Source organism: Emys orbicularis, chromosome 21, assembly GCF_028017835.1.
Source record: "Emys orbicularis isolate rEmyOrb1 chromosome 21, rEmyOrb1.hap1, whole genome shotgun sequence".
Taxonomy (NCBI): Eukaryota; Metazoa; Chordata; order Testudines; family Emydidae; genus Emys; species Emys orbicularis.
The window spans coordinates 6,793,898-6,813,072 of NC_088703.1; the positions used below are offsets into that span (position 1 = coordinate 6,793,898).

The 19,175-nt window shown below is 44.7% G+C and overlaps 1 protein-coding gene across 1 annotated transcript in view; it reads right to left on the reverse strand.

Moving 5' to 3' along the window:
* The window catches only part of PPP1R37 (protein phosphatase 1 regulatory subunit 37), a 135,639-nt gene that overhangs the window by 33,240 nt on the left and 83,224 nt on the right, over positions 1 to 19,175 (reverse strand). The window contains exon 6 of the mRNA XM_065420680.1: positions 6,369 to 6,519. Within this exon, the coding sequence (XP_065276752.1) occupies positions 6,369 to 6,519 (151 nt within the window). The remainder of the gene's footprint in view (positions 1 to 6,368; positions 6,520 to 19,175) is intronic.

Below are 19,175 nucleotides of genomic sequence, written 5' to 3' on the forward strand. Positions count from 1 at the left end.
CTTGGGCGGGCAGGCGGAGAGGGAAACAGACCCAGTTCTGCGTCCCTCCCCCAGTTTGTGACCCCTCTACAACAGCTTTGCAACCCCCCGCACAAGCCCCTTTTGGGTTGGGACCCTTCAGTTACAACACCGTGAAATTTCAGATGGAAACATCTGAAACTGTGAAATTGACTAATTTTAAAATGCTGTGGCCATCAAATTGATCAAAATAGACCGTGAATTTAGTGGGACCCTACCTATGACCTCTGTGAGTCAGAAGCCGTTCCAGCAGCAGGGCTCCTGCTTGCCTTCCGCAAGCTGCTCCAGGCCCGTCAGCCCATCCCGGGGGAACAAGAGCAGGAAGAAGTAGCAGGGAAGGAGGGGAACTCCTGGTCAGGGCCGGCTCTAGGCACCAGCGTTCCAAGCATGTGCTTGGGGCAGCATTCTGGCCCTTTGGGGGCAGCACTTTTCAAGGGACGGCACTCCTGCCCCCTTTTTTTTTTTTTTTTTTTTTGCTTGGAGCAGCAAAAAAACTTGGAGCCAGCTCTGCTCCTGGTAACAGCAGCAAAGGGAGCTGGCGGCTGTGGGGAGCAGCAGCAGCAGGAGGACTGGAATTAGCAGTTACCCTCCCCTGAGGTTTGCATCGACCCTAGAGTGGAGCTGCCAGCCCGAATGCAGCATTTCTTGCCATCCATGCCCTTTGCTAGTGAGGCTCCTCTAGGAAAGGGAAAGTGAGGGGGCTTTCAGGGAGGGGCTCCAGGCTCCCTCACAGCTGATGCTGCACCCCCACCTAAGGTTCCTAGCTCCAATCTACCCCCAACACACTCTCCAAGACTAGACCTGCAGGGCTCCCCTAAAGGCTCTTCTCCATTTCGAACTGTCCAGGTCCAGCAAAGAAGTGGCCCTCTGATGACGATCCCTTATTTATCTAAGGGATCGTTGAAAATCATCATTTTCAAAAAACAAGTTTTCCCATCTTTAAGAAAGAACTGGGCTTTCGGAAAATGAAGATTTTTGAGGATCTCTTATACAAATAAGGGACTGTCAAAGGGCCACTTTATCAGAGCTAGGCAGCTCCAATCGAGAAGAGCCTTGTGGGATCTAGATAAGCCCCTCCTTCCTGAGGGTGGGTGTCTGTCAGAGTCTTGGTAGGTAGAAGTGCAGAGACAGGCATGCCCTTGTATACCTGAATGAGTCTTTCCACCAGTTTAAAAAGGAGAGGACTTCTTCTGGGACCTTGATCAGCATGTCCATGTGGTGTCTGCTAGGTATATATACACTGATTTCAAATCACCCTTGCAGATGACCTCTGGCATGTGTGTGACAGGAGTGCATGAGGTCATGGGTCCTAGAAATCTCAGGCATGCACTGGTGATTCTGGGTGAGCCTGAAGTTAGTACCCAGGTAACAGTGGTGTAAGCTGCTCTACTTCAGTGTGTGGTAGACCCTGCCCACACAAGCTTCAAGTCTGACTGGCCCCAGTCAATAGTATGCGATAAGGGCCTCTGCTAAGGGTAATGAGCGAAGGCCAATGGCAACTCAGCTGACAAGGGCCAAGTCCCAATGGCGATGAAGGTGGATGAGCTACAGTTGTGGATGCATGGGCCATATAGGGCAGAAGGGGAGCTAGATCTTCATAATGGTCATCCACACCCACAGAAACCAATGGCATCTGACAGAGAAGTTCCTGGGAAGGGGGACTGGTGTTCCCAAAAATAAAAAACTCCTCTATATCTCCCCAATCCCAAGGAGGCAGAGTGGGGTGAGGACGGGAAAGAAAGCAGCCAGCCACGACAGACCCTGATAATAGCACCAGGGTTAAAACCCCTGCTATTACTGACGCCAGGAGGAGGGGCATGTTCTGCATGCATAGGACAGAAGCGACCCAAACCCCACTTGTGAATGCACAGCCACAATGACCAAACCAGACCAAGGCCAAACCAGATTTCAGAGGCACGTTCTGTGTCGCCACATGGAATGTGTTAACACTGAATGGCACAGGGTACAAGCTCTTGTCAAAGAACTCAGCCGCTACAAGACTGTAATTGCTGGCACCACAGAAAAGCAATGCCGCCGCCCCCCCCCCCCCACTTTGGTGGTCCACACCAAACTCAAGGTGTAGCACTTATTTATTGGACAAACGTCTAGCACACAATTTAATAAAAAAGAACCCCATCTTTCCATGCTTACTCTATGCTCTGCTCCAGCATCATTATGAACACTTTTCTGTTGGTGCATAGGCCATGACGACAGCTGATGCATCACCCGGGCAACAGGATGCATTCTATCACCAACTAGTAGCAAAAATCCAGTGCTTGTGCTTGGAGATTTTAATGCCATGACAGGCGGTGACTGAAGTGGGTATGAAACTATGATAGGTCCCTTTGGTTTGGGTTCACCAAACGAATACATCACTTGGCTTCTGACACTGTGTGCCACTGAGGGATTGTCTGTTACGGGCTCCTGGTTTAGGCACCTTACCAACCATCGCTGGACCTGGATTTCAAATAATGGATGTCATGAAAGAAACTGACCGCATCACTGTCAGATATCGCTCAATAGTGAAATCTCATGAGGTCTTTGGCAACACAGAAACACTAGCAAACTTAGACCACAGATTAGTTGTCACTCAGTCTCTCTCTGCATCTTCCACCTCCTCGCAAGCCAGATATCCACCAACAGTACAATGTCCATTGTCTATCTGAGGAGCCTCTTGATGCCGTGAAATATACACGGCCCATTGAAGATAACATATGTAACCTCGGTATCCTCTCAGATGATGTGGGGATCGCCTGGAGTGTATACGTAATGCTATATCATACACCACCATTGAATAACTGGCTTCAGACATTTGTGCCTTTTAACATCCCCCATTATAAAACTAGATGGCTCTCCCTGCTCAACAATGGATGAGGTCCTGGACAGATGGAAAACATGAAAGTGTGCTGAACCGCGCACCTGCTGATGACTGTCCAAAGCTACGTGACCTGACAAACTGCACAGCTGCAGACCCAGCAACAAAACTGATCCTCCATCACTCGCGGACGTTTGAAAGACCAAACAAAAGTTACAGAATGGACATGCTGCTGGACCGGAAGGTATTCCGACCCAGTTGCTGAAAGGTGCCTTGGAACCAGTAAGCATCGGCCTACATCGATTCTTCTTAAGTGTGGGCATCAGGCAAAGTACCTACAGAACTGAAAGACGGCATCGGAGCGTACCAGGGCACAAGATCTCTCCTCGAGCGAGGCAACTACAGTCCAATCTCATTATCATCAGTTCCTGGAAAGGTCTTTGTTTATGTTCTTCCTGGTAGAAGGCAGCCACTCCTTAGTAGAGATCGCCGTCTATAGCAATCATGTTTAACTAGTCGACAATGGACACTGTTCTTACCCTTTGGCTTCTAGATGAGCTGTACTGAAAATTTAACCACTCTTTTCATGTGGCATATATCATCATCATCACATTAGCTTTTGATTTGGTCAACACGTCAGCACTTTGGCTTGCACTGAAAGAAGTTTCAGTTCTAGATGTTCTGCTAAACCTGGTGTATGATCTTCAGAACAGTAGTGGAGCAAGAGTGCACATTGGTTCATGGCTTTGGTCGCATTTCTACACAACCCCAGGTGTGCGACAATGATGCATTCTCACCCCAGCATTATTCTGTTGAGCTGACAACTGAATAGTAGTACTTGCCACTCCACATGTCAGAATCAAGGATGATCATGAAGGGTTTGCTGACCAAGACTACACTAACAACATTCCCTTGTTTGTTGAGAAGTCAGAGAATTTCAGCCGCGCCCACCAACATCTCCAAGACACCATCCACAATATGGGATTGAATGTCTCATGGCAGAAGACCATGGCCCAGAAATTCAGAACTGGGCCACCAGAACCCCCCAGTACAGTGAGTGCTGTCGAGAGTGCTGATGAGTTTATCTACCTAGGGTGCAAGCAGAGTTCAAGCAGTCACAGCAAACTGGACATTCTTCAATTACTAGGTCCTGCTGCCTCCCGCATAAAGTCTATGTCTCACTTGTGGATGCAAGAACTTGTTTGTATTGACACAAAAAGCTCAGGATCTATCAAACCTGTGTATTACCTGTATTGCCACAGATGTCAGAAACCTGGACCCTACTATAGGCAGACTTGGAGCAGCTGGAGGCATTCCATACATGCTGTCAATGCCAAATCCTGAACATAATGTGGTTTGACTTAGTGCAAAATATCTTAATCTCACAGAGATCTAGCCGCCCTTCAATCAGTGATTATATTCAAAAGCAGCATTGCATGCTCTTTGACCATTTTGCCAAGATGGACAAAAACTCTTCAGCACACTGTGCTCTCAAATTCTCCATCAACACTCAAAAGGGGTGCATGTTATGACTTGACCTGGTACCGCCTACAGGGCAACCCCAAAGATTCATAGATTTGTAGGATTGAGCCAGATCTGGGAACTTCACTACACATTGCCTTGTGCATCACCATGGTCACTGGCCGGCACAACAGTCCTCAGTAGGCTGCCTGTGTTTGATGATGAAGAAGTTGGTTGAGGACAGCTATTACCTATTGGTGAAAATCCTTGATGCTGTAAGAAAGACAAAAGGGCAGGACTCCGTATTGGCAGTAGGATGCCAGGAATCAGAGGTATTTCCTGTGGGCTGGATGGCTTGATAGCTCTTCACCTGCATGATGCTGATTTCCATCTACGAACTATGGCCATTATGAGCACTGTATCAGATGCATCAGCACCGCTTATAGCAAGTGTGGGCAGTCAGAGGTCTCTCTGCCATGAAAGATGACTTCTTCTCCTGCTGCTCCTTTGGCCATTTGTCTATACACTAAGACTCTGTCCCAGTTTAGACCGTCATATTTGGAGAGGAGGGACTGATAGGAAGGCCAGCCTTAACTGGAGGTTAGCCTACAAATACATCTTGTGGCCGAAGAAGTCCTGAATTGCTGTCACCACAGAAGAAACTGGTGCTCAATGTGAAGAAAAAAAAAATATTTGAATTCCTTAGCAGGGACTTGGTACCTCCCATCTGTTCTTTATCACGCGACCTGGATGGATGTAGGTGGATGCCAGACAGCTTTTTCAGCCTTTAGTAGGCCTTTATTAATGGGGATGGCAAGCCTCCCTGGTGTAGAAGGATGTAGAATGTCCAAGAGTTTGTGATGCTTCTCTTGAACCACTTCCAGGGCTATGTCTAAGGCTTCCAACACACATTTCATCAGGTCCTGGAATACCTTAAAGCCACCAGTGAAGGCTGACACAGATGGAGTCACAGACTTGTCAGGAAACAGTGAGAATATTACAGCAGGGAATGGTTGCTCTTCCCCTGGAGCTGATGTTCTTATCTTTCCTCCTGCCTTTCAAGTACCCGTGGCTGTACCAACTGGCTTATCTGAGAAGGCTTAATGTGTCTCTTTGGACAGGGTGATCTAGCCCGAGAGTCAATGAAGCAGGCTACCTGAAGTACAGCTGCCAGCAATCTGCTTCTATTTTAGTTTAAGTGGACCCTGTATGGGCGTCTCCTTCCCCCAAAAGGTTCCCAATAAATCTAAAACCCTCCTCCCTACACCATTGTCTCATCCATGCATTGAGACCTCACAGTTCTGCCTGTCTAAGTGGCCCTGTGCGTGGAGCTGAATGCATTTCAGAGAAGGCTGACATGGAGGTCCTGTACTAACTACACTCTAAATATTCTATACAAGGCTAGCTAAAATCACAGTATGTGCCAAATAAGCAGACACAGCAGGGGTTTCATCTCACTGCCATGGGTGGTAAGAAGTAACTGAGGCCTGGTCTACACTACCCGCCTGAATCGGCGGGTAGAAATCGATCTCTTGGGGATCGACTTATCGCGTCTCGTCAGGACGCGACAATCGATCCCCGAATCGACGCACTTACTCCACCAGTGGAGGTGGGAGTAAGCGCCGTCGACTGGGAGCCGCGGCAGTCGATTTTGCCGCCGTCCTCACAACAGGGTAAGTCGGATCTGATACGTCGAATTCAGCTACGTTATTCGCGTAGCTGAATTTGCGTATCTTAAATCGACCCCCCCCTGTAGTGTAGATGTAGCCTGAGGGAAAGTTGGGGCCACTCTGCCATTTATACTCTTGGGTGGGATGTGTGACTGCACAGCCAGTGGACACTGTTGACCAAAATACTTGGTTCTCACATGCATGGGGCACATGCGCACCAACAGTGGAACAAGTCTGGACAATCACTTGCAGTAGAATAATTTGTCCTCTCTTTTCAAGGCATTAAAAACAAAGACGTTATCCAAGTAAATAAAAGGTGTTTAGATGCAAAGAAGAGACAACCACATGTGATTACTCCAGGAAACAGACCATGCCCTGTGAACAAGATTCTCCAGGTTATTCACCTAGTAGCATGAGCGGGCGCCCAGAAAGGCCGGCGTTCTCCAAGTGTAACACTACCAGGGTGCTGCTGATGCGCAGAGCCCGAGCAACAAATGGCGCCGAGTGATCCAGCAGAGGAGTGTTCCGAGCATCCAGGTACTGCAGACAGTTAGTCTGGAAAAGGAAGGCAGAGGGGTGAGATGACAAACAAAACAGAACAAAAACATGTAGCCACTGCACACTTTCAAAGCACATTTAAGTTCGACTCAGGTCAGCTGGGCACAGCCTCTGCATATACTTTGCCTGATCTGCCCTTCCACCTAGGTCTCTCTCGAAGCACTTTACAAACATTATTGAACTCCCTAGGAAAAATAGTTAGGTAACATACCATGGTTTTAAAGATGAGAAAAAACTAAGGCACAGAGGAGTAATATCTTGCTCAAGATCATATCATATGAATCTGTGACCGAGAAGGGAATAGGACACCAATCTCCCTGCCTTAAGACCTGTGCCTTAACCATAAGACCATCTTTTCTTTTTTCACCCATGAAACAGAATTTGGGTATTTATGTATATCTCGGCAACAAACATGTTAATCCAACTACTAGCGACAGTCCAACCAGCTGTAAAGAACATACACACACAAAAAAACACCATACAGCATTCCAGAATTCAGCCTGCCAGTAACAAATACAAAATATAGGAATGACAGTTTCCCCTCTAGTCAGTAACACTTAATGCTTCAAACAATAGCGGATTGCCAGCAAGTGCCGCATTATGCAATTCAGCCGATTGTGGACAGAGCCTTTTCGCTGCTTCAGAGGAAATGCCTTGGAAATATAAAGGGAAGTGATGGAGTTTGCTGAAGTGAAGAGGCCAGAATGGGTCTCCAGATTTTCAAAGTAAATAAGATAAGTGATTTCAGACATCCCTGCTTCTTTTGTTAATTTCCCAGAGAACAACTAAGATGCATCTTCTAGGAATTAGCCATTTTTCCTTTTACGCTAGTTTGTATTTTAGCTGTCACCTGCTCTTCTTCTAGCTGGCAGGGGAAAGCATCTGTGAGACCTCAGTGGTTTGGGACTCAGTTACTCAAGAAACATGTTCCATCCACCCATGTTCCCTTAGAGCAGCGAAGATAAGCTGGGCACTTTAGCATGGGCTCCTAGGATAAAAATCTAGTGCTGGTAGCAGGACATTTTCAGTCAATGGCTCTTGCTCATGGAATTCACTTCCTCTGGTGGCCTTCGGGGCACTTTGTAAGCTGCTAGTTAGGCAAGGTTTGTGGTGAGAAGAGACACACCAAAAAATAAATGTTGACATTGGGCTACCATAGCAATAATGATCCATCTGCAGTACTGATTGTAATGGTCTGTTTTTAAATACCGAGAAACCGGATTATCATGGGAACAGATTACATAGAAAGATCTTTACAAATAAGTAAAAAGGAAATTCTCAGGTAAGAAACAAAATGATACCAATCTTTGAATATCCATCTCCAGCCATCATACCACATCCTGCCAGTCTGGAGAAAAAGAACAAACCTTTTCAGATTGGGATGGGGCTAAGGACTCTATTTGGATTGAGCAGATTTGTCTAGAACACCTCAAGCGGGAATCTTCAGAGCATCCTGATGAGGTGCTGTGCCCAGTGCTGGTAGCAGGACATTTTCAGTCAATGGCTCTGAGATAAGGAACTCTGTGCATGAGCCCAGCATCCAGAGGAACTCCATCAAGATCGGTTGATGACTATATGGCTATGGCCATCTGAAGAACAGTGGAAACAATCTTTGCATACATTCATCTGAAAGAAATACCATGCAACAGCTCACGTCTGCAACTACAGTGAGCGATCTTCACTGGGGAAAGGGGACTTGTTCCTGGCTGAAGACTACAGGAATGAGATGTTAACTGCTGTACAGCAGTTAGTCTACTCATCCAAATAAGCCTGTATGAGGTATTCCAAAATTACGGTAAATGCGACACCTTTGCTGTCTCCAAGCAGCCACTAGAACGAATAAATCCTTTATAGATACTCTACAAGGCAAGTAGGCCCAAAGGTAGTGCTTGGTCTGAAAAACAGAGGCTGTAGTATGAAAATTGGAGAAAGTTTCTTGTAATATTCTTGAATAATATGGAGACGCCCCTTTCACTGGGCCTACAGTAGTTATACAGTGGCTGAGGAAAATGAACACAGAATTTCTTTTTCTGATTATCCACCATGACCCTCAAGTCTTTTTCAGAGTCACTGCTTTCCAAAGTACAGTCCCCCATGCTATAAGTGTGACCTACATTCTTGGTTCCTAGATTTACCGCCTTGCATATTGCCTAGGGAGGTTGTGGAATCTCCATCTCTGGAGATATTTAAGAGTAGGTTAGATAAATGTCTATCAGGGATGGTCTAGACAGTATTTGGTCCTGCCATGCGGGCAGGGGACTGGACTCGATGACCTCTCGAGGTCCCTTCCAGTCCTAGAATCTATGAATCTATATACGTATTTGCTTGCACCCAGCTTATCAAGTGATCCAAATCACTCTGTTTCAGCAACCTGTCCTTCTCAGTATTTACCACTCCCCCACACTTGTGTCATTGTAAACTTTATCAGTAAGGCTGCCAGTTTGTCACGGAGGTCACAGAAGTCACGGATTCCGTGACTTTCCGTGACCTCTGCAGTGGCCGGTGCGCCTAGCCCAGGGGCCGCCTGAGCAGCATAGGCAGTCCCTGGGCCAGTTGCACTGGCTGCTGCTGGGGAAGTCTCAGGCCCCCCAAAATAGGGCCAAGATGATGATTACCTGTTTATAATTATATTTTGAGAATTCTCAGTTAGCCAGATTTTAATCCATGTAATGTGTGCCGTGTTGATTTCGAATCGTTCTGTTTTTTCATCAGAATGTTACGTGCTACCAACACAAACGCCTTACAGACGTCTATTACATCAATACTGTTACCATTATCAATCAAACTTGTAATCTCACAAGAGAATTTGACAATAATCTATTTTCAATAAACTCATGTTTAGGTCAGAAAACGCAGAGAAAAAGTGAGAACTGCCAAAAGCCAGGCAGAGTTGGAGCTTGCAAAGGTAATTAGAAACTAGCAATAAAAGGTCCTTTAGCCATATAAATAAAAAGAAAACAAGGAAAGAAGAACCGGGACCACTATTCAGGAGGATGGGAGTAAAGATTAAAAGATAATGCAGGTATGGCCCAACACCTGAACGATTACTTTGCCTCAGTTTTTAATCAGGGTAATGAGGAGCTTGGGGGCAGTGGCAGGGTGGCTAATGAGAACAAGGCTCTGGAAGGAGAAATTCCCACATTCGAGGTAGAAACCAAATTCAAACAGTTTAATGGGATCAAATTGGAGGGCCCAGATGACCTCCATCTAAGGATATTAAAGGTACTGGCACATGAAATTGCCAGACCGGTAGCAAGGGTTTTTAATGAAACCGCAAACTTGGGGGGTCCATATCCTATGACAGGAGAATTGCAAATATCATACCTATATGTAAGAAAAGAAACTGATCTGAGAAACTACAGGGCCATTAGTTTGACCTCAATTGTATGCAAGGTCTTAGAACAAATTCTGAAAGAAAGAGTAGTTAAGGGCAGAGGTAAACAGTAACTGGGATAAAATACAGCATGGTTTTACAAAAGGCACTAACCTGATCTCTTTCTTTTGAGAAGATAACTGATTTTCTAGACAAAGGAAATGCAGTAGATCTAATCTACCTGAATTCCAGTAAAGCATTTGATACAGTTCCACTTAGAAAATTATTAGTTATATTGGAGAAGATAGGGATTAATATGAGAATCAAAAGTCAGGTAAGGAACTGGTTAAAGGGAAGACCACAACAGATCATGCAGAAAAGTGAACTGTTAAACTGGAGGGAGATTACTAATGGAGTTCCCTCAAGGATCGGTCTTGAGACTAATCTTATTTAACATTTTCATTAGGAGCTTAGCACAAAAAGTGGAAGTGTGCTAATAAAACTTGCAGATGACAAAGCTGGGAGGTATTGCCAATACGGAGGAAGACTAGAATATGATACAAGAAGATGTGGACAACCTTGAAAACAGGAGTAATAGAAATGGGATGAAATTTAATACTGCAAAACGAAAGGTCATGCACTTTAGGGACTAACAAGAAAAATTTTTGCTTTAAGCTGGGGACCTATCAGTTGAAAGTGACAAAGGAGACTATGAGCTGCAATGTGATGTGGCCATAAAAAAGGCTAATGCAAACCTAGTATGCATCAGACAAGGTATTTCCAATAGAGATAGAGAAGTGTCATTATTATTATACAATGCACTGGTGAGTCCTCATCTAGAATACCGCATGCAATTCTGGTCTTCCATGTTTAAGAAAGATGAATTCAAACTGGAACAGGTGCAGAGAAGGGCTACTAGGATGATCAGAGGAATGAAGAACCTACCTTATGAGAGGAGACTTAAGAAGCTTGGCTTGTTTAGCCTAACAAAATGAAGGTTGAGGAGAAATATTATTGCTCTCTATAAATACATCACGGGGATAAACACCAGGAAAGGAGGAATTATTTAAGTTAAGAGCCAGTGCTGGCACAAGAACAAATGAATATAAACTGGCCAGCCACAAGTTTAGGCTTAAAACTAGATGAAAGTTTCTAACCATCAGTGGAGTAAAGTGCTGAAACAGGTGTGGTTAGATGTTCGGCTGCCTGTGTGTTCTCTCTGCATTCTCCCTGTGTGCTGCCCCAGCTCTGCGCAGACAGCAGGCAGAGCAGACCTCGAGCAAACCACCCTATGACCACAAGATCCGCCAAGGTACGAAGGCGCCAGGCCAGGTTTATGTTGACGAAGCACGGTACTAGTATCCCGCAGACTCTACCGGATCACTAATATATGTATGTCTGTAACAACGGACCAGCTCAGTGAACGGTGGGACTTTCCATTCCTCCCTAGGCTAGACAAAGACACTCCCTCTGAGATACATCTTTACGAACTGTCATCCTGACCTTATATTTGAGGAGGGGTCAGTATGTTCCTGTTATCCTTGGGAATGTTTTTGTACCATCCTTGATCTGGGGGATGTTCTGGTACCACTTGATATTGCGATGTGTTTGCGTGAGTACTCTGTGCCTAGCACTTCTTAGTCATGTGTATTTCAGCCCTGTTCTTGCCAGATTCTGTGAGCAGGTCCTGCCTCTTGCTCACAGCTTGTCTTTGCTTATATCAGTAAAGTTTTGACTACTACTTTAGGCCAGACCTCATGCCTCATACCAGGCCTCTGATGCAAGTGCTTTTGTCTCAGGCTCTCTTCCTACTACATTCCTCCACTTTTTGTCTTTTTATGGGGAGGATGTTTACCCATCGTCCCAGAAAAGCATAAATGCATGGACTGAAGATGGCCCAGTGGGCTAAACACTGTACCTGCAAAGAAATTTTCCATAAGTCAGATTGGTACATACCCTGAGGGGTTTTTGCCTTCCACCGCAGAGTGGGGCTTGGAACGCTTGCTGGTTTGAACTACAGCAGAGGTTCCCAACTTCTCTTATTGCGTACCCCCTTCCAGATTTACCAGCTGCCCGCATACCCCTACTCTTCTCATCACTGATACTTTGTGTGTTCCTTCTTAGCACTACCTGTCTTGTCTTTAGTCATCTGTCCATACTTCACTGTTACATACAGATATATAGGGAAATGTATACAACTGGGGAAAAAACAATCCTAAATTCGGAGCTCAGTTAGAGAGTTAGAGACTGGCCAGTTGCTGGGCAACTGAACCCATGCTGTACAGGGCCTTCACCTCCAATCACAATATGTCAACCTCTCTGTGTATCTATGTTCTCATTGGTACATTCTGAGGTAAATTAACTATTGTATTTTATATAACAAATTCCCACTGAGTTTTAAAGCTTCATCTGAGTAGCCTATTATGAAAATGCAATAAATTAATAAATAAAATCCACCATTACACAATTTCTCCCGTGTACTCCCAGAGATGACTCACATGCTCCAAGGGGAACCCATGAACTACAGTAAATGATGCATTCTCTGTGACAAAGTCATTAAATAAAGATTTGAGTACTTCAGTGACTCAGACAAAGGTTTTGGGTCTATTACAGGAGCGGGTGGGTGAGATTTTTGTGGCCTGCAATCTGCAAGAGGTCAGATTAGATGATCATGATGGTCCCTTCTGCCCCCAAAGCCTATGAGTCATCATTAAGGCACTCCGGGGACCCAAAGTATGTTCCTATCATGCTTATGCCTTGATCTAGGCCTGGATACCAGAGTGATGAGCACAGAATATGTTTTGGTTTTTATGGTCTAAGACTGCTCTGTTGCCCCCACTCTCTAAGGCACAATGAACAATACTTGTGCCTCAAGGGAACTCAGTGGGGCCAATTTTGATCAGGCAATTTACACACTCGGTCCTGGGCTGAATTTCTGAAATCCTGAAGGACAAGTGTGACAAAGTGGGATTTTTCCCCTTGTTATGTTGCATATGAGTCTGTCATGTACTAATATTGTGTGTACCTCAGTTTCCCTGCGTACTGCACCAATGCCTAGGTGGTAGGAATTGGGTGTGTGACTTTTGCTGAGGCCCTCGGGGCCAGGTGAGGCTGCCCAGCTGCCAGCATGTAAGCTATGGCCGATGCCCTTCGTAACCTGAGAACCAGGAGGGAGATGTGACCAGGTGACATTTTGCCTGGGTAGCAGGACAAAGCCTGGGGGAGGAGCCATGGGCGTGTGGGAGGCCAGGCAGCAGGGTCCAGGGCAGTCTCCTGTTTGGGACTCGGAGGGGGGAAGTCAGGGGCATCTGGCCCAAGGTTCCCCCAAGATGGGCATGGCTGAAAGTCACTAATTTCCGTGCTAACAAGTTCCGTTCTACGCTGTGTACCTGTCGACTAATAAACCTTCTGTTTTACTGGCTGGCTGAGAGTCACATTGACTGTGGAATTGGGGTGCAGAGCCCTCTGGCTTCCCCAGGAGCCCTGCTCAGGCGGACTCGCTGCGGGAAGCGCATGGTGAATGGGGATGCTGAATGCTGAGGTCAGACACAGGAAGGCCAAAGCCACATAGGCTTCTTGTCCTGGCAACACTCAGAGGAGGCATGCTATACCAGAGTCCTGACTGGCTGCATTTGGAGCAGTTCCAGAGCATCGGCCTGGTGACTCCGTGACAACAGGTTTCTAGTAAGGACTCAAAGTCTACAGAATATCCTAGAGAGTTTCCAGAGTTTATTTATCCGTGATAGTTGTCCTCCATTGGGTGACAAATGCCTGGTGTCTCTCCCAGCAAGGATGTTTCCCTAGAATTTGTCAGGTCTCCAGTCACATGAAACGGCTTGTTGGACTGGGGTTTGAGAGACAAGTATTCCTGCCCCTTCCACATCTGGAATACCAGTTCCTTTCTCCTCTGAAACTAGTGGATTCCCAGTGGAATTAAACAGAGTTCCTTGTTTTGTAGGGCTCTGGCTGGACTCTGGATCTGAGAGGTGTTAAGAGTTGATGTAAATGGCTGCACAAACGAAGCCATTTGCAGTGCATAAGTTTCACTGGTCCTACAAACCCCAAGAACTATGCTGTTCTTGACTTATCTACTGGCATTTTATTAAACGTATGTACAGATACGTTCTATAATAGCAGGGACTTTTTAATCTTTATCTGCCTCAGCTCTGCCCAATCCTTCTCCATATGGTTTGCATCTGAAAAATCTGGAGGCCATGATCAGCTGTTTCTCCTGGACATCAACTTTTCCAGTAACTGAATGAAGATGCCTACTAAACACTAAAGTTGGCTGACACAGAACAGAGGCATCTACTCTGAAGGAAGAAGCTAGCACAATCAGGCAGAAATAACATCATTTTCTTGCCTTTTGTGCTGACATCCTGATAGCTCACTCATCTGGGCTAGAATGGCTCCAGAGAAGCAAGTCATTGCCCATGAGGCTTAAAGCCAAGGCTGCAACTTTTAATTGTTAGAAGCTCAACTCAGTTTTTCTTGTTGGCTCTTTGGGAAGACCCTGCTGGAAACACTGTCTTTTAGAATTGAGGATCTTACAGCATCTATTTTGGAAAGGGCAATTGTGATCGGGGTCCTAGTGGGGAGCCAGCTGTGGTCAGTCAATTAGGGTGAACTGCAAAGAATGGGGCAGACAATCCCCATAAAGCTGGTGGATATTCCAATACTTAGATTCACCAAACCAGCATAAAACAGCTTCTTTATTACCTTACTGATTACTCAGAAGTCCAAGCAACAATTCCCTTAAAGTGATCCAGCCTCAGGCCTCCATCCTGATACCCACATCAGATATGATGAAAATGTCTGTAAATCTTATTTCATCATATAAAAGAAAAGGTTCTACCAATCCCAAAGGACTGGACACATTACCTCCCAGGTTAATGCATGTTTCAGATCTTGCCCAAATACACGCTACAGACAATTCTTATTAACTAAACTAACATTTATTAAAAAACAAGAGAGAGAGAGAGAGAGAGAGAGTATGGTTAAAAGATCAGACAGACATGAGTTCAATTCATTGAGGTGCAGATTCATAGCAGAGATGGTAAGCTTCATAGTTGCAAAGAGTTTTTTCAGAAATAGTTCATAGTTTATAGTCCAATATCCAAATATCACATTCAGGGCATACCAGCATAACTGGGACCTCAACCTTGCTACTCAAACTTCCCCTGAAGAAGCTTAAGCAAATCTGAGATGACAGAATCAGGACCCAATGATCTTTTATACAATTTCATGTCTTTTGACAAGTTGAAATTCCTCAGGGAACAAAAGGTAATTAGGATGACTTTGAAGGAGGTCCATCACCGGGACTTAGCTATACGAATTAACATAAGGCCATTTGTTTGTTCCTCCACCATTCACAGTACATTTCAAAGAGAGATGAATACTGAGATATCCCGTGTTTACAATTCATTTACATGATAGGATGTTCTTTTGACCTCTGAATTATCAGAATATAGCATAGACAGGGACTGTTTATTACATTGTCCACCCTACTCATACATATGTAAATATGCAAAAACACAAACATTATCTCCCCACATGTCTTCTGTGGGTTATTTATTTTGCAGGATGTTTAACCCTTTCTAGTCCTGCATCACAGCAAAAAAGTCAGTTTTGTCCTTCAACAAGGCACAGAACTCTTGTGTTTGGCTGTTTAGACACTGGGGTTTGTTAAGATTATTCCTGTTTTGTTTGAGGAGGTCTCTGAAATCAGGACACAAAGGTGGCGTCCTTGTGCCTTTTTGGGAATTACTACTGAACTTGTTTCTTCACATGTATTTTTGATCATGTCTGGCCTACCTCCCCCTGCCCACCCACCCCCATGGTGGAGAAACGGACATCCTTTTCTGACCAGAAAGCAGAATCATCTTGGACATCATCACCATCCTGCCTGTCAACCAGGCTCATAATCTGGTCATCAGCTTCGACTCACATCTTCCCAGGTCCTCAAAACCAGGCTATGACTAAATCTTGGCAAATCTTTCTGCATAATATTTTAAAGACCTGGCTTTCCCTATGCAGCCACACAGCTAAAATTCTCATCCAAGCTCTCATCATTTTTCTTCTCGATGACTGCAACATCTTTCTCTATGGCCTTGAAAAATGCAAACTTATCCCACTCTTAGCCATTCAAAATGCTACGGTAAGGATCATTTTCCTAGCCGGCCACTTTGACCACATCACCCCTCTCTTTGCATTCTTCCACTAGCTCCCACGTCTCCATTACATCAAACAGAAGCTGCTTGCATTCACTTTCATGGCCCTTCATGTTCAATCCGATCAACCTGTGATGCTAGCCTCCATTGCTGATTTGTAAAATTTTGAAACAAACACCGTTCTTCTTTTTCCCATGCTGCCCCCTCACTATGGGAGGTGCTCCTCATAAACATCTGCTAAAGCTCCCTCACTAGCCACCTTCAAATCACTCCTCAAAACTCTGCCTATTTAAAAAAAACTTGACAGTCAGACCACAGCCTATCATGCTGACCAATGTTGCCTCATTGGTTACTTGTACTCCCCATCTGTCTGTATCAATCGGTCTCTTGTCTTATATTTGGACTGTAAAGCCCATGGGGCAGGGTCTACCTTCTGTACTGTTTGTACAGTGCCTATCACATTGAGGTCCTAGGCACTATGGTAATACTAATAATAAGCAAGTAATAGCAGCAACAACATCTAGGGATGGAATAGTCTTAGCTGGATCTCCTGTTCCATTTCTGATAACTACCCCTCCTCCATGTGTGACATTGCTGGAAGGCGGGGGGGGGGGGGGGGCAACATTTCATCCACAGGATTTCTTAGGTCTTATGATGTCTCTTGTTTGTTGGTTACAAGAAGTGGCTGGAGAGTGCTCATCACCGGTCCTCTAGTCTTCTGCTCCAACTGTGTGGACCCATGAGAGTTTGACTGGAGTGCTGAGTTCCTTCTCCTGTCTAGTGAAGGGGGACTTATCTAGCCTCTCACACAGGAGTCACCCCGCAACACTACTTCAAGATGACTGTTTATAGGTGGAGAACCCAACAGATTTTCTGATTCATACATTTTATGGCCAGACAGACCCTTATGTTTATCTAATCTGACCTGAATAATGAATTACTCAAAGTTCTGTATTAATATGCCTAGTAAGGAATCTATTTGTCAAAAAACATTTCCTGGATCTTTTTTGTTGTCTATATTGTTACGGACATACTTACTGACAGGTATTTTGAAATAAATTACCAAAATCATTGAAACTGGCATGATTAGTGTGTGTTATTTTGACAAATAAAACATGCAGAATTTTGCAGAATTTAAAAATAATGTGTGCAGAATTTTTAATTTTTTGGCACCAAATTCCCACCGGAGTAATTTTGCTGTATTCTAGTCAGGGCTGCTAGCGCTGCTTATTAAGATTGCCCAACCCTTCCCATTATAAAACCTTTGTTTTGGTGATTTATAGCATTGACAAACTTTAACCATTTGAGCTGAAATTTTCCACGCTGGGTATCTGCCTCAGGATGAATATTTTGGGGAAATTTCAACCAAAATTATTTAGTAGCTTTTTCCAAGAACAAGACCAGGGAAAAAATGTTTTACAATCTTAAATTCTGGTGACCTTCCTTTTCTTTAAGACACTCTAAAGCAGTGATTTTCACGGGCGATAAGAAGGAACTATGGGGGCGCTGGGTCAGCTGGGGTATATATCCAGCGCCATGAAGGCGCCACTTCAGGGGGCTCCACAGTCGACCCACTGGGTGTTGCTAGGGTAAAAATTCTCCGACGATCGTGCATGCGGCGCGCACACACCTAGTTGGAATCGATATGAGCAAGCACTTGAAGAAGAACAGGGGTTTAATTTAATGTAATGGGCTTGGGGCTGTCAGTCCCACGGAGCTGACAGCTCACAACCCTCATGTAACTACCTTGCAAGACCCTGAGGGATCACAACCCCCAGTTGGAGAACCCTGCTCTACGCTTTGGAGCAGGGACTTGAAATTAAGCAGATAGCATCCTTTGGATCAGGATACGCCTTTCACTGTCCCCATAAAAAAACTACCCACATTTAGCCAAGTTATAAGCTTTTTTTAAAAAATTTCAGTCCACAAATGTATAGAAGAAACTTGCTAGAACTTCACAGCCAACCTGGGGCTGAACAGGACTTTCCCAGAAATTGCAGCTTGGGGATGGGGGAGGAATATTCTGGGAGAGAAGAGGAGATATGCTGGGACTGCCTAGGCAAGGAGACTGGTAGGCACTTGGGCAGCGGAGGAAGGAATAAGGAGCGAGGGTACAGGGAGGGAACTGGGAGTGGCTAGGAAAAGACTGGGACAAGGAGCAAAGGGGAAAGACACTGCAACTGGACACGTAGTCCAGAGAGGGAGGAAAGGAGCAGTACAGTTGAAAACATATGCAAATGAGTCCACTTTAATAAAGCAATCCCAGTCTGCCATAAAACTAACATATCGCCATCATTATTTACCACTCTACTAAATTTTGTGTCATCTGCAAACTTTACCAAAGATTTTACTTTTTCCTCCCACGACATTGAATAGCACTCGCAAAGAACAGATCCCTGTGAAACCTCTCTAGAAATATCCCTATTGGATGATTCTTAATGTACATTTAGAGATTTATCAATTAGCCAGTTTTTAATCCATTTAACAGGGCTACCTTAATATATCAGCATTATACAAAATCAATCAGTATGTTATGTGGTCAAATATTTAAGTTAATTTTACCAGTCTACTTTGTAATCTCCATAAAAAAAAATTATATGAACTTTGACATGACCTGTTTTCTGTAAAACCACGCTAATTAGCAGTAATTATGCCACTAACTTTTAATTCTTTACTTATATTATCTCTCATAGCCTTTCCATGATTTTGCTCAGAATCAATGTCTGACTAACTTACATTCCTCAGGCTAGAAGATAAAAAGGCACTTCTAGCTATTAGGTTTCATCTTTCTTCTTTTGCTGCATTATTGTCCACCAAGCTGTAGGAGGACAGGAGAGAACAGTAATAGAAACTCTCTAGCCAAACTAAAAAATGACCAAAACCCCCTGGAAAAGTAGGCATTTTTCCAAATACATACAAAGTTTCCTGCTATGACTGGATAGTTCTGACTCAATACAAGCAAGTCCTGGGAGAGTTTCACAGAAATAATACTTAGCCCCAGCTAAATCCAAAACTAAGAGGATGTAAGAAAATCCAGGGTAGGATTACCGGATAGGGACAGAACGCAGAACGTACATGTGACAAGTCATTTATGCTGGGTTATAATGCACAGAATGCTCTACTATTGAGAGTTGCAGGAGGAGCTGGTAGCAACCCCTAGATTTAGGTTT